We start from the raw sequence: 17,142 nt of genomic DNA, 5'->3' as shown, positions 1-17,142 counted from the left end.
TCCATGTTATAATGACGGGATTTAGGCGCTGGAGGGCGGAGCATGTTAAAAGAAAAGTAAATGAAGCAGCTCATGGTTTGGCGTGGGCAGCAGGGATTACAGGGGTCTCTAGAATCTGGATGGAAGAAGTCCCTGATATTGTTCAACATATTGTTCTCTTAGAGCAATCGTCTCTTGGAGTTTTAGAGCCTCGTGCTCTTGATATTTAGAGTTTTGACTCTAGATGTTTTGTACTTATTTCAGAATTTTTGAATGAGATCAGATTTTATTCAAAAAAAAAATTTTATTAAGATATAGGAGACTCTAAATAATTTTTCTTAATATATTTCAATTTTTAACGCAAAAGCCTATTAAAATGGAACCCAAAATCTTTTTATATCCCAAAAATCAGCTATGAATGAATCTGTAGTAAACCTCGAATCAATTTTTCTTTCGATATACAGCCCGGAACTAATCTTCAAATAAAATTTCTTTTTTATTGTATAAAGAGGTCAATATTCCTAACCAATAACCATGCATGTTGTTCAGAAAGTAAAAAAGAAATATAGCAATTCTCATAAGGGAAAATGGTCCAACAATATGAAACTCATAAAATAGTAAAATAGCATTAAACAAACTAATTCAAAAACGACATATATGTTATGCTTTTGATTGGTGGAAATATATATATTTTTTTTGGCGCTTTACAAAATAATTGAATAATTTAATCTATCAAGATACCAGGGTTGGTTGCAGGTGTTAGAGAATATTAAGGGATTTGATTTTATTGTAATTGATTGCAATCTCCTATAATCAAATTTGTTGTATCATAAAATCTTATTGATTTTATTGTAATTAGATTTGATGGTAATCAAATTACTTTGATTTGATTACCAAATTTATATACCCCAATTCTCCTATCAATAGGAGCGCCATGTATTGTAAAAGATATTCATTGAATAAAAGCATAATATAGCCTTTAGGACTTTATTTGTAGATGTAGGTTATAGACTGAACCACGTAAAAATCTTTTGTCTATTTTATTTTATTTTTGCATTTATTTATGAATTTCTTCGGCTGGTGTTCATGTTGAAGGTATGAGTTATATATATATATACCGAAAATATTGTCTTGAGAAGGAGCTTTGTAACTTGTCATTTTGCAGCCAATTGCTTTTTAGGGGCAAAGTCAGAATTGATTTAATATGATTCTCAAAGACTTCTAATTTGGTCAATTAACATGATTAAATTATCCAGTGAAAAGAAGTCTCAAACTTTCAAAAGGAAAAAATATTGTTCTTATGCTTATGCTTTCCTAGCTAGACTGATCATCGCATACTTTGTAAGTAACTCTCTTTACAGGGGAAATGAAATTCTTCCCATGCACTGGGTGGAATCAATTTGACCAAACAGATGATTATCATAAAGCTCTACTTGAGCCAGATTCTCACACATTTTGAAAATTGGAATTGATCCACTGAAACTGTTATGTGACAACATTTTAAGAGATCTATTTGGTGGAAATTATGGTAAAGAACCTTCAAAGCATTGTCTAGACACCATAAAAACATAGAAGTTGAGGAAAAGTGTGCACAAGGGCACCGAGAAGAGCCATAAAAAATAAGGGAATTTATGGTGTGTGCTGAGAATGAAGTGGGTAAAGTCCCACAAATATGACCATTTTGGCATTTGGCTCTGTTTCCTGGACGGATTAACAATTGCTTGCCTGATTACAATTTTTTTTTTTTTTTTTGGGGAGCAATTAATTATTCTAATAATTTCATAATAGTAGTGTTTCAAATAAATTACTTCAAACCAATAGGATTATTTTTTTGTCGAGGACATCAGGTTAGTGACATTCCCTTATTTGCCCGTGTCTTTTGTACTCAAGTAGCTTACCAGGATGCATATTGTTCCACGTTGTTGAGGAGGGGTATGAATTCTTTGCTGAGAGGCAGCTCGTAACAATATTATCTGCTCCTAACTATTTTGCCGAATTTCATAATTAATGCTGGTGCAATGATGAGTGTTGATGAAACCTTAATGTGTTCTTTCCAAATTCTTAAACCAGGAGACAAAAGGTCAAAGTTCATTTGAACAAATCTGTGAACTTACACTGCAGTGTGCATTGCACCTTAGACTTGCTAATGTGAGTTTCTTGCTACCACCTTTGTCTTGTAAACTTGGTCATTTCTGAAACATCTTCGTGTTTCAATTTATGTTAATATGAAAAGCTACAACTATGATGAATGGCATGTGCTTAATTAGTAATGGGCTTGCCACAATTATTCTTCAGTTCTATTTTGTTAGTTCTTGTGTTGGCTTAATTCAGTTCTAAAATGCAGAGGCTACTGTTCACGAGCTCAAACACTGATATAGAATGCTCATAATCCAATCTCCACCGTTCATAATGTAGATTCATGTGTTATGAACGTCCCTGCAAAATTTCAACTCAATCGGACCACAAACGCCCATCGATCGGGGCTGTTGATCAAGACTGGACAGCATTTCCAGAATGCTGTTTCACCCATGTCCGGACATGCCTTCCCCAGGTCCGGACTTCATTTCCAGAAACTCAAATTTTGCTCCGCAAAGCTGTGTCCGGACAGCCCATTAACATGTCCGGACACCCCGTAAGTTTGAGGCCCAAAAACGTGATTTTAAGTGGTTTAAGTCTAGGGTTTTGTCGGGGGTATATATACATCATTATAGAAGATAGAAGTACGAATTTTCACCCCCAGAGAGTTCGTCGGAGGCTGTGCTAAGAGAGATCATATGTGGTGAGCGTTAAATTGAATCTCTTAGAGTTTTAGTTATTCCTTTGATAAATCTACGGTTGAGAAGTCTATCGGAAGGGTCCGGTAAAAGAGAATCACGTTGAAGAAGATTGTGAGCGCGGAGACGAGTTGTAGGCTTGTCGATCTTACAGAGTCAAGGTCTTGCAAAGGGTTGTAAGTGTTCCTAGTGTCTGTAATCTCTAGATAATCTTTTGATAGTAATTTCCTGGGTTTGGCTGCCCCGGAGAGGTTTTACTTTTAGAACGTTTTCTAAAAGGTTTCCTCTTCGTAACCAAAATATCTGTGTCTGCCTTTTTATTGCTTTATATATTTTGGGTGATTGAATTGTTTATTGCTTCATAATATTAATTCCGCATAAATTGTGATAAACAAGTTTTTGGAGTCGGCATAGCGTTTTTCAATTGGTATCAGAGCGGGTTCACTCTGTTTGGATTAAATTCTTGAGTGAGATCTGTTGACTCCTGTTTGCTATGAATACTTCTCAAGGGGAATATGATCTTATAAATTCCTTCAACAATTTGTTGGAAAAATTCACTCTTTTGAGACATCAATACACAAATTGTTTGGGGGATTTTCAAGATCTTAAACATGTGAATGAATCTATTGTTAATGAATTGTCTGAATCACATGTCCTAATTGATTCTTTGAAATCTGATAAAGAATCTTTGGCGAATGATTTGTCTAAATCACATATCTTGATTGATTCTTTGAAATCTGAGATTTCTGTGCTTGTTGAAAAGTCTTTATCACTTGAGAATGAATTGAATGTTTCTAAGGAACTCTCACGAAATTTCTCTAATAATAATTTGAAAAGTTTTCTTTGTACTAAAGAATTTGTTCCTAACAAGCCTAGTATGATTGTTGATAATGTTGGTGCATCTACTTCACATGTTTCTAATGAGTCCTTGAATGTTGAGCCTGTGAATGTTAAAGAAACCAAGGCTAATTTTTCTAAGACTCCTTCAGTTAAACAAACTCAAGGTAAGTTTTTTCCTACATGCCATCATTGTGGGATTGTTGGTCACATTAGACCAAACTGTTGGAAATTCAAAGCTGCTCCAAAGAAAGAAAATCATGCAGCTGTTCCGACTCTCCATGGTAAGAAAGGTAAGAAAATTTATGTTAAGCATCATGCATCTTACCCTAAGCTTAGAGTCATGCATCCTCATAGAAAATTACCTTCTAAAAGGTTTGTGCCCACTTTTCATCATTGTGGAAAGGTTGGTCATATTCGACCAAAGTGTTTTGATTTGAAATCCCATAAGCATAAAAGTGAAAATTCCTATTCTAGGAAAGAAAGTGAGGGTTTGGTCATAATGATTAGAGAAGTGTTATCTAGGCTAGATAAGTTTGAGCAAAGTCATAAGTCTAGACCTAAGATTTCTCAAGTGTGGGTTAGAAAGAATGATACCATTCACCCATTGAGGGGGAGTGGTAGTGATCTCACCTAAAGTTAGGTGAGTCAATAACATGCCTAGGATTGATTGTTTTGCTTATTTTGTAATATCCTAGAGCATGTTGTTTTTTTTTCATTGCATTTTTTTTTTTTTTTTCGTTTTTTGCTTTATTGTTTATGCACTGCATTGTTTTTGTTGTTACACTTTCTGTATGAAGAGTATATACATGATTGTTTTGAGATTCATGTTTTGAGGCATATTCATAAAGGATTTTTCAAGAAATTCATATATCATGATCTTTGAAAAGCTTATAGATGAGATGTTGTGTGCGGACCACCAAGATTTTTGTCTACTTGCTAATCAAATGTTCAGAAATGTGTAATGTCTTGTGAAGACCTAGAAGTAGTTATTAAACCAAATCATTATTTTGTAGTGGGACCTATAAGATGTGATGAAAGTTTAATGCTAAAGGACATTCATGTCTTGCCTGTTGTAATCTCAATTCAAGCATGTTGTCTTGTTTTGCATTGCATTTTTCTTTGTTTTGCATTTGTTTTTCTTTTGTGTGCATTTCTTTTGTGAAAAATTTCAAAAAGAAAAAAATATGTTACTTTGATTGTTTCCTTTTCTTTCTTTTGTCTTATGCACCTAGATAGTCCATTAATTTCTCATGTTGCTTTTTATGGATTTAATTCCTTACATCTTGGAATGTTCTTAATATGCATGAGATGAAAATTTGTGTCAATGGACTTGTTTTTGTGGTTACCTAAAGCCTAAGCTTATGTGGTACATTTTGCCTATGTTTTATCTTTTGTGCACATTTAAGCTTAAATTGAGGTTTTGTTTCACTTTATTTGTGAGGTCTGTTAGGTAACCATATGAGGTTTTTGACTAGTCATATTTTTCAAATTGACCATATGCGAGTTGAACCTAGGGCTTAAAAATTCCTGCTTTCTCTGTTGTGATAAGCACCAAAAGTTTAATGACACTTTCTCAAAGAGAAAAATAAACAAAATAGTGAAACAAATAAAATCAAAAGATCATATTCCAAAAGGAATTTATTTCACTATGTCAAACTTGTGCAAAATATTTTACAAAGAGAATTGTATAGGATGAGAGTGGCTAGGCCCTAGTATGATAAGGTTTGACTTTTGATTTGATATACTTGTCAAAACCTCGTGGTGGTGAAACTTTCTCCTCATTTTATAAATTAAAAATTTTTCTCTTTGGATGGCTTACCCACACACCACACAAGCATAGGTTGAATGAAACATTTTCTTGGCTTGGGTTAAGCAATATGAGTTTCTAGCCATTTCTAGTCTCATGTATATTTTGCATATTTGGAGCATGTTTGGATATTCATTGTGCAATACATGAGTCATTGATGTGTTATCATGTGTGTTCTTTTAACTTTTAAGGGGGAGAAACATGTTTTACATTTCCAGTTTCCAGTTGTTAATTGAGTCATACATTGAGGGAGAGTTTTGCTGATGTTTATTTATAATCACGCATTCTACGTCATTTTTTTATCATGAGTTTTATTTATGTCTTCTTGTTCCACATATGCCTTGATGTATTTTGTGAAGTGTTTCAGGAAACATGAAGACCTTTTGTCATTCTGTGACAAAAAGGGGGAGTAAATATGGGGAGATGATGGGATTGGCTCGACATTTTGGTTTTGTCACTGAATTGCCAAAGGGGGAGTTTGTTAGTTCTTGTGTTAGCTTAATTCAGTTCTAAAATGCAGAGGCTACTGTTCACGAGCTCAAACACTGATATAGAATGCTCAGAATCCAATCTCCACCGTTCATAATGTAGATTCATGTGTTATGAACGTCCCTGCAAAATTTCAGCTCAATCGGACAACAAACGCCCATCGATCGGGGCTGTTGATCAAGACTGGACAGCATTTCCAGAATGCTGTTTCACCCATGTCCGGACATGCCTTCCCCGGGTCCGGACCTCATTTCCAGAAACTCAAATTTTGCTCCGCAAAGCTGTGTCCGGACAGCCCATTAACATGTCCGGACACCCCGTAAGTTTGAGGCCCAAAAACATGATTTTAAGTGGTTTAAGTCTAGGGTTTTGTCGGGGGTATATATACATCATTATAGAAGATAGAAGTACGAATTTTCACCCCCAGAGAGTTCGTCGGAGGCTGTGCTAAGAGAGATCATATGTGGTGAGCGTTAAATTGAATCTCTTAGAGTTTTAGTTATTCCTTTGATAAATCTACGGTTGAGAAGTCTATCGGAAGGGTCCGGTAAAAGAGAATCACGTTGAAGAAGATTGTAAGCGCGGAGACGAGTTGTAGGCTTGTCGATCTTACAGAGTCAAGGTCTTGCAAAGGGTTGTAAGTGTTCCTAGTGTCTGTAATCTCTAGATAATCTTTTGATAGTGATTTCCTGGGTTTGGCTGCCCCGGAGAGGTTTTACTTTTAGAACGTTTTCTAAAAGGTTTCCTCTTCGTAACCAAAATATCTGTGTCTGCCTTTTTATTGCTTTATATATTTTGGGTGATTGAATTGTTTATTGCTTCATAATATTAATTCCGCATAAATTGTGATAAACAAGTTTTTGGAGTCGGCATAGCGTTTTTCATATTTTATTTTGTGTCATCACTTAATTCTCATCATTCTTATGTTGACACCTTGCTTGCAGAATGCATTTACTCTAATTCTGAACAAAGCGATGTGAAGATGGAAAGGCTGGATCATAAACTCCTTCAAACATAAGTTGAAAATCTAGTATCTCTTCCTCTGTGTTGAAGGTATGTGTTATATACCGAAAATCATATATCAAGAAAAAATGTAGCCTATAATGGCTTTAACGTGCCACCTTAATCGTCACTAATATTTGTTGCCTAATTTGCTTTTGTGAAATTTATGTAAAGATCGACTTTATGTCATCCTTATAAAAGCCTTCTTGATTATTAGTTGCAAATAATTGACATCATGGGAGACCATATCGAATGGAGTTTTTGCATTGTGTTTCTCATGGTTTATTGTCTTTGCATTGAGATAAGCTTCACAACATGAAGTGGACGGACCAGTATACCAAATGTGATCACTTCTTATTGTCTTTTTGGGAATATCTCAATCGCTTAAATGTGGATACTCAAAAAGTTCTTATTCATTTTCTCATATCACGACATTAATAAAATATTACAACTTAGACTTTCTACGAAGGAGTACTATATCATGTTGAGATAAAATTTTAACTTGAAATTGAGTTAAGTTGGTTTGAATTAAATAATATTAAATTCATTATTCATTTATTTAATGTTATCTTATATGGAAGTTTTACCATTTAATCAACCAAGCACTTCAATTTTTTTTTTCTTCACAAAATCAAGATTATAAGAATAAATTCTTTAGTAAGAACTTCAAAATTAGTACTTAATTTTTTTAGTATGGATGAAATTCTAATGCAGCGTGAGATCATGGGTTGCAAAGACAAACAACAAGTAATTCACAATTTTTTTTTCGAAACCAAAAGTCAATCTATCACAATATTTTTAATATTTCTTATTGATAAACTGATCAAAACAAAATTAATTACCTTTTACACATCTCGATCTACGGTATTTATAATAATTAATACGAAAACTTGAAAGCAAAGAAATGATAGGGAATAACTTCTAACAATCTTGAAGGACTCCAATATTGCTACGCAAGCATCTAGCTAGCTGGCTCAGTCTTATCCTGCAGCAACATGTGCACCAAAATGTTTTTCAGATATATTGAATTAATACTACGTACCATTTTGACTATATATATACACTACCACTTTTGTTTTGAAAAGTTGGATTCTTACCACATTTAAAGTTATGGTATCCACAATATTATAACTCCCTAGCACTCGCAAGAATCTACCAAACACCTGCCAAGAAAAGTGTATAATTAATTTAATTTAATTAGTCTAGTCTTTTTTTTTTTTTTTAGGAGGAAAGGTTAAAACAAACACACTTTTCATATCACTTAGGGTATTCTGTAAATCGTGGTCAACCACTGACGCTTCAAAGTCCATGTACATAAGATTGTGGACGTCTCTGTTAGAGAAGACATGAAAGCTTTGTTGCTGAAGTTCTAATAATGGAAATACACACACACCAACATCTTTGTAAAAGAACAAAAAATACAAAAAAAAAAGATTTACTCTGGGATCCGATTGTTACGTATTGAATCTCTCAGCGATACTTGTCAGTCATGTCGATGACGACTTTCAATCTGTAGAGAGAAACAAGGAGAGCTCAAATACATACGTTAAAGTATTGATTACGTAATTAAATTTATATATGCATATTCACTTAAACTTTTGGGATAACTGATAATTTAACATGGTATCATATTTAAAGGTCATATAATCGAACATTGGCTCATTCAATTCAAATATTTCACGTGTTGCTTGGTATTGGGTCTCACCTATTAAAATAGAGTTTTAGCCCACACGTAAAGAAAAGCGTTAAAATATTAATTAAATAATTAAATGTACCTATACCTATATATCAACTTAAGCTTTTGGGATAATTAATAATTTAACAACAAATATACTTGCAAATTCAAGGCACCATACAAGTACAATTACAATTACAGGACAAGAGAACATACACGAGTAAATTTGATTTGCCGCGAACCGGCATGCCCGGGCAAATGCTTCATCAGGATGACAATACAGTGAGAAAACGATAGTTGTCTGAGAAATTAATCAATACCACACGCAGTCCGAAAAAAGAATATATATAAAAAAAAAAAAAAAAATAGTAAATAGTGAATAGTAAGAGAGCAGTTGCAAAAGAGAACAAAAGGAAATAGTAATTCAAAGGGCTGACCTTTAATGGCCTATCTATGACTGGAAAAATTGGTTCCTTCGCGAGCATTAGAAATGGAGCAACAATATCTTCTCTTTTCTTTCGGAAATATTGTCCCATTCTTTCGCCCTTTTTAGTTCTATACTCATCGACCAGTACTAACACATCTGTTGGTTTGTTATGATTCTACCCAACCAAATGAAAGAGAATATATAAAACAAAACTCAATTTTCCCAAATCATATATATCTTTAGCACGTACCATTAAAAAAGTGAAGAAAAACTTGGAAGAGTATGTATATATATATACTACCTTTGCAATTCCAGCTGCAGGGTCGTCCAATCCCATCCTGATAACTGTCAACTCACACTCAATATGACCCTTAATTGTAACATTAGCTTCACCTACCATATGCAAACCTTGGTTGAGTAGAGGGTCATAGTGGTTCATCGGATCAATTGGTAAAACTGCTACGCCCGCAACACGCCTTTCAAACGCATATATATATATAAACCGTATCTAATACTCTTATACGATACAATTATGATGATGTGGTAGTGAAATCAAATTAATGGACTTATATATATAGATGTATTTTTCACAATGCAGTTATGATTATCATGTGATCCATATATATATATATATATATATAATATCCAAACCCACATATATATATATATATATATATATATATATAGAGGAATTAGAAAACATATATTTATACAATTAACGAATGAAGATTTATGTAAAAAGGAAATCACTTCAAAAACATGATGAAATTGCTGGCAAGGCACTGCTTCGCAATTTGGGTACAACTTCTTCACAACAGACTCACCGTACGCGCCATGAAGTACCTGAATCGAATGCAACATTAATTCAATCAAATCTTCACAATTAATTAATCCAACGCATCCAAACTCATCTACAATAAACATATATAAAATCATACCCACCTTGTACGCAACCCGCGGAAGGAAGGACCCAATTGGAATATTGAATCAGAATTCTTGCTTAAAGATAAAGCCAGAGCCGGGAAATAACCAAGGCGTTTCGGGTAACGAACGTGACTTGGTTTCAATCTGTCTTCCGCTGGCGACGGTTTGGATCTGCCTTGGCTCCACAGAAGGGTTGTTGGGGACCGTACGACTAAGGCTGCCATGGCATTTATTTACAGAGAAAGGCGGTTTGAGTTTTGCATGGTAGAGGAAGGAACCCTCTATCTATCTATCTATCTATCTATCTATCTATATATATATATATATATACACGGCTAGGTCTGTTGTTACGTGTTTGCAAGGTAATTCAAAAATTAGAAGAGGAAACTCAAAGATCTTCATTCCTAGATTCGGACAAATTGAGCAATAAAGTTTACGTTGGTGCTTTGTGGGATAGCGTTGGCAACATTGAGTATGACGCACGATTTACAAGGTGATTTTTTGCAGTTGTTTGAGGACGATGTACTGCCAATTAATGGATGAGAGGAGATAGCCCAAGAACCTACTAACCACGATACCAATGACTCTACGGACGAAAGGTAACATTCTACTCCTCTTTTAAGTGCTGTTCTTTTGGTATTTTTGTCTAGAAATTTCGATGATGAAATTCTTATAAGGAATGGAAAATGTAGTGACCCAAATAATTAACTACGCGTAGCTAGTTTAGTTAGGGGTTAATTTGGGGCTTTGGGTCACTAAGGACACTAAAAGGGTAATTTGGACTTTTGGACTGGACGTACACTTCTGTTTGTAATGCAGACGTACGTGGGGGGATCATTGTACGTACACTTTGCAAACAGTACACGAACATATGCGGGACCACATGGACTTACGCTACTTTTTGAAATACCATTTGGATAATGTCTGGACGTACGAGGCAGCCTTTAGACCATTATGTAAATAGTATAGGACATATGCTAGGGTTGGCGGACGTCCGTTGCTTTTCTAGAGAATTGGTAAAACCCCTCAATTATAAATACCCCCTACCCCCTTCAGTTTTCACACATCTCTCGCCCCCAGGTTGTGAAAATCAACCTTTGTGAGTGTATTTTGTGAGATTGTGAGTGTTTGGTGCTAATAGAAGGGAAGTTCTTGAAGTTTTGCTTCAAGGAGGTAACACTCTTAAGCCTAGTTCATTTTTACGTCGTTATGTTGCTTAAATGTTGTCTTAGTTGTTGTTTGAGTTGTTAGTTTAGCTTTACTTAGATTATGCTTTAAATCTTGTTTAGAATAACGTTGTTTTGACTTAGCATGATCGCGTTTGCGTGGAGGTTTCATTTTGAGTTAGGAAATCTTAGGAAGCCCTTTGATAGCCTTAGAATTTGGTTCTAGAGAATAAGAGGATGAATGGTCAAAATGAGGTTCTCCCTAAAAACCTCAAAGCGGACGTACGGTCCGAAGTATCATAGCGGACGTATGGCCCCAAGCTCGGACGTACGGTCCGAAGTGTTCCAGGAAACGTTGTTTTAATCAGCCGTCCGATAACTCATGTTTTCTTGTTTTAAAGTTGTTTTGATAGATATAGGATTAATAGAAGGTTTTCCACAGATTTAGAGAACCCGAATCATTTGGAATACTTGGAACGTTATACGACCTAGGTAAGTTTTAACTTACATAATGCTCGCTGTTATTTTTCATGCACTGCACGATTATTTTGTGTACCAAAAATATGCATATTTGCAATTCTAACGATTTATATTTGTTGCACATGAAATCTAGCATTTTTGAAAAAAAAGTTGTGCTGAATATGCAAATGACACTTTGCCACCTAAGATTTTGATGGGCAAAATGCGGAGGTTTTATTAGATTCTAGCATATCTCTTCCATTAATCTAGGAACTTTAACATTAATTTTTTAGAAACCCAATAATGTTGAATAACACTTGTCACTTATTGGAGTGGGTTAAAAGAAATTATGGTTTGGAGAAAATTTGTGTCCTTTTCTATTTAGTTATGAATTTATTCATGGTATAATTTCTTCATGGTAAAATATAAAAGTCAAAGATCCTAAGATCGAACCTTGACTCCGTTAATTTACCCTCCATTTTAAATAAAATATTCTACGTGTTGGGTCTTACTTATTAAAAGTGAGTTTGAGCCCACACATGAAGAGAAGTGTTAAAGTAATTATTAAGTTATTAAATGTATCTCTTCTTATTAGTTTAAGCTTTTGGGATAATTGGTATATCAGAGCCAAAGGTTCTAGAATTGAACATTGATTTTGTCAATTCATCCCATTTATATGCCCACAATAACAGCTTTGGTGACATATCATGTTTGAGAAGGAGAATAGAGAGAAATTTTAGACATTAGAAATAAATGAGTTGACTCTATTAAGCATTTAAAAAAAAAAAAAAAACATATGCATTCTCACATGTTAAAGAGACATAGTCAATTACTATATAGGGTTGGAGGAATTTAGGGTTTAGAGGAAATTTCCTCTAAACCCAGTTTAGATGAAATTTATTTAGAAGCCTTCCTTGTCTTTCTTTCAAGAGAGGACTCTTCTCGAGGTGCACTATTTGAGGCAATTTTTCAGAAGACTCGATGGAGTCGTCCGTAAGTACAATCCTCCTAATAGCCACTTCCTTGGAAGCCCCTCTCTCGGGGGATTTGTTTTTCTCCGATCTAGGATTAGCGATCGGAACTTGCTCTGCGAGAACCTTGTGAATAATGACCGGACACGTCACCTTTAGCTCCCGATCTAGTGTCGAAATGACCCCCAATTATCTTTCCATTTTCCTCTTTGGGGACATGTCTTCTTAACGCTTTAGCGGTCACTGGTGGCTGACCATGCTAGCACCCAAAATACACCTCAAGGTGAGATTCAAGAAAAGAAAAAAAAAAGTGTAGCCTCTAAATTTATGTATAATAGGAAAATGTAGGTGAAACAGTGAGGACAAAGCTATCTTAGTTAGGGCGTAACTCGATGATGTAGCGTGAGGTCATGGGTTGCAAAGACGAACAACAAGTAATTCACAATTTTTTTCGAAACCAAGAGTGAGTTTATCAAGAATTCAAGGTAAATATAAAAGAAAACCCAATCTTTGAATATTCTTATTGATAAACTGATCAAAACAAAATTAATTACCTATTACACATCTCGATCTACTTGTTAGAATATATGAAAAATATATAATATTTTTCGTATATTTTATAATTATGGTTAATATTGAAATATTCTCTATTTATGGGTTGATTGTAATCATATATTGAAATTGTAATCAAATTAAGATAATTTGATTACTTACAAATAGAATCTTTAATTATCATACATTTTCTTTTCTTTTCTTTTCTTTTTGGTGGTTTTCCATTGATAGTGAAAGCTAATTAAGACATGGATTTGATCCAGGAGGAACAAACCCAATGGAGGTCAATCAGGTATTTAGGAGTTAATTAATGCAGAGTTAAAGTTAACACCAACTTTGACACTAATGTAATTGACATGTGTTCCGGTCTGACATAGGTAATTAATGTAATTTCAGGACAAATACTATTTACAAAAAGTGTTCATACGGTTTAAGAAACAAAACTCAAAAATATCTTATTGAAAGAAAAAGATAGCTATAGGAAAGGTATACAGTAGGATTCGAATCTCTAATAATTTTGTTAGAGAATCTTTATGGATTCACATGTTCGAGCAAGAGCCGGTTGTTCAAGATATATTGGAATAAATGAGTATTATATAACTCTCTCATATTCATTATTCGAATTATTAATAATTAAAAAGACAAAATTAATGAATATCTCCATCCTATATAGTGGTTGTTAATGCTGGTGAGTTGCAAGGAGGTTGGTGGAAGGAAATATGAATTGGGTGACGAGAATATTTTTAGAATAATAGAATTTTATCTTTCTAATTTTCCTTTTGCTTCACTATTCCGTTGATCTTTAAAGACAACTCAACACTTTAAGCCACCCAAAGAAACATTCGAGTAACTTTTTTTTTTTTTCTTTGTTTAGAACAATAGAAACTTTTCTCTTTCTCTTCCTCTTATCTCCTAATTTTCAAAAAGCATTTGGCTAGCTAGATTTGCTCGCCATAGGCAGCGAGGAAGACTGCCAACATGTAAAATTATGGACCAATAAATATTTAAAAGTGACATGTGTTCTTTAAGTATGTAAGAATATTGAGAAGCACATTTTCTTTTTGTGTTTATTGTAGCATAATAAAAATGTAGGAGGTAGTTAAAGGGGACTAGCTAAAATTTGGTTAACAAGTTGTTTTAACTTGCTTATTTGTCAATGCTCTAATTAATGCTTTTTAAGTAAGTTGGATATTTTTATGAGTAATTAATAATTTTATTAATTATTAAAATTATTATAATAATTAATTAATTAATTAAATTATTATAATACTTAATTAATTATTTTATTTTTTTGAGTAATTAATAATTTTATATTTTTTTTTTTTGGAAATCAATAATTTTATAATTAGTTTTGTTTCAAATAAATTCCTTCAAATTTTCAACAAAAAAAAAATCCTTCAAACGAATAGGATAAGTTTTTCAACGACCATATTTTTCAATGTCGATTTTGTTCACATGATTAGAATTATCAAATACGTAAAGCTCTCCAACCCTTTCTATTGAAGGTCCAACAGAAGCCCTCTGGCCAACTAGATTTGCCATCAACTAGGAGGAGGAGCAGCATTTGAGGACCTTAGAAACGAGAGAAGCAGACGACAGCAGAATTCTCATGTGATGTGGGCGCTTCACACTCCCCACAATTTCCAATCATCTTCCGCCTCCACTCACTTCCGCTTCCCAACTCGCACTTCTTCAAGACAACCCATTTGCTCCCTCACCTTAAACCCTTCAAACCCCACCAAAACAGACGCAAACTACAACCAGTTAATTCAGTCTTTATGCAAACAAGGCAGTCTCAAGCAAGCCCTTCAAGTCCTCCCTCATGAGCCCGACCCAACCCAACACACCTATGAGCTTCTTATCCTCTCATGCTCCCGCCTGAACTCCCTCTCTGATGGCCTCGACGTTCATCGCCACCTCGCCGATGCTGGGTTCGATCAGGACCCTTTCCTGGCCACCAAACTCATTAATATGTACTCGGAGTTGGACTCCATTGACAACGCACGGAAGGTGTTTGATAGAACTCATAAGAGAACGATATATGTTTGGAATGCTCTCTTTAGAGCGCTTACGTTGGCGGGTTATGGCCAAGAGGTCTTGGATTTGTATCACCAGATGAATCAGATTGGGATTCCGTCTGATAGGTTCACGTATACGTATGTGCTCAAGGCTTGTGTTGCTTCCGAGTCTTTGGTTTCGCTTATCCATAAGGGAAAGGAGATACACGCGCATATTTTGCGACATGGGTATGACGCGCTTGTTCATATTATGACGACTTTGGTGGACATGTACGCAAGGTTTGGGTGTGTTTCGTATGCAGGTTGTGTGTTTGATTCGATGCCAGTGAGAAATGTTGTTTCATGGAGTGCTATGATTGCGTGTTATGCAAAGAATGGGAGGCCCTTTGAAGCTTTGGAACTATTCCGTGAAATGATTCTTGAGACCCACGATTCTATTCCAAATTCAGTGACAATGGTTAGTGTGCTTCAAGCCTGTGCAGCTCTTGCTGCTTTGGAGCAAGGGAAGCTGATTCATGGCTATATCCTTAGAAGGGGTCTTGACTCAATCCTGCCTGTGATTAGTGCCCTTGTGACAATGTATGCGAGATGTGGTAAGCTTGAATTGGGGCAACTGGTTTTTGATCAGATGGAAAAGAGGGATGTTGTTTCCTGGAATTCCTTGATTTCAAGTTATGGGATTCATGGGTTTGGAAAGAGGGCAATTCAAATTTTTAAAGAGATGGTCAGCCATGGAGTCTCACCAAGTCACGTATCATTTGTTAGTGTCTTGGGAGCATGTAGTCATGCTGGGCTTGTGGAGGAGGGGAAGATGTTGTTTGCATCTATGGTTAAAGAACATGGGATATATCCTAGTGTGGAGCACTATGCTTGTATGGTGGACCTTCTTGGCCGTGCCAATCAGTTGGATGAAGCAGCCAGGATCATTGAAGAGATGCGGATTGAACCAGGACAAAAGGTGTGGGGTTCTCTTCTTGGCTCATGCAGGATCCACTGCAATGTGGAGCTTGCGGAAAGAGCAAGCAGAAGGCTTTTTGAGCTTGAGCCTATGAATGCTGGGAACTATGTACTCCTAGCTGATATTTATGCAGAAGCTAATATGTGGGATGAGGTGAAAAGAGTGAAGAAGCTTTTAGATGCTCGTGGACTTCAAAAGATTCAAGGTCGCAGTTGGATAGAAGCTAAAAGGAAGATCTACTCGTTTACTTCTGTTGATGAGCCTAACCCACAGATGGAACAACTCCATGCTTTGTTGGTCAGATTGTCGACAGAGATGAAGGAGCGGGGCTACATGCCTCAAACTAAAGCTGTTCTCTATGATCTTGAGCCAGAGGAGAAGGAAAGAATCGTATTAGGCCATAGCGAAAAGCTTGCTGTTGCATTTGGACTCATCAACACAAGTAGAGGGGAAACTATTCGGATTACCAAAAACTTGAGGTTATGTGAAGACTGTCATTCCGTTACCAAGTTCATTTCCAAGTTTGCAGATAGAGAGATTCTGGTTCGAGACGTGAATCGATTCCACCACTTCAAAGATGGGATTTGTTCATGTGGGGATTATTGGTAGTTGAATGCCAAATGTTTGCTAATTTATTTCATTTTTCCCAATAATTTGAGGTGAGAAATTGTCGTCAGAGATTTGAGCGTCCTCAGATGCTCTCAAATGTATACTGACAATACCAAGTTCTTTTCACATTTATATAAGTTTCTCTTGCAGACTCTTTCCTGAATGGTCCTTTTATCTTCTATACCCATTACCATTTGTTTGATTACAGAAGAATAATGGTATTTTTTACACCTATTGATCATACTCACATCACATTGGTTGATATGACGTGTTTGAAGTAGTTTACAATGTCAACCTTTTTTGTGTTATGTTAGCCATGTTACATGAACGCGTGATAAATGAGTGCATATGATAACATTACTCATTATAGAAACTTGGCTATGTGCCAAGGCAAAGTTGAATCGGTAACTTAATGGTGTGTACCAATGATTAAGACGAAAAAGAAAAATTTATGATCATTAACCGGAGAAAACTTTTACTTTCTTTGAAATT

At 35.3% G+C, this 17,142-nt stretch overlaps 1 protein-coding gene across 1 annotated transcript; it reads left to right on the top strand.

Moving 5' to 3' along the window:
• The first annotated feature begins 14,504 nt into the window (after positions 1 to 14,504).
• CRR2 (Tetratricopeptide repeat (TPR)-like superfamily protein) lies at positions 14,505 to 16,795 on the top strand. Its single transcript, XM_059574064.2, has one exon. It carries the CDS (start codon positions 14,680 to 14,682, stop codon positions 16,648 to 16,650), a length of 1,971 nt encoding a protein of 656 aa, XP_059430047.2. The 5' UTR covers positions 14,505 to 14,679; the 3' UTR covers positions 16,651 to 16,795.
• Positions 16,796 to 17,142: the final 347 nt, after the last annotated feature.

This window comes from Corylus avellana, chromosome 8, assembly GCF_965113065.1.
Source record: "Corylus avellana chromosome 8, dhCorAvel1.hap1.2, whole genome shotgun sequence".
NCBI classification, from domain to species: Eukaryota; Viridiplantae; Streptophyta; class Magnoliopsida; order Fagales; family Betulaceae; genus Corylus; species Corylus avellana.
The sequence above is the reverse complement of the archived record's forward strand: the minus strand, read 5'-3'. Positions and strand labels throughout refer to the sequence as shown.

Coding starts and splice junctions, on each gene's coding strand:
- CRR2 (XM_059574064.2), top strand. CDS start 14,680: ATGTGGGCGCTTCACACTCCCCACAATTTCCAATCATCTTCCGCCTCC.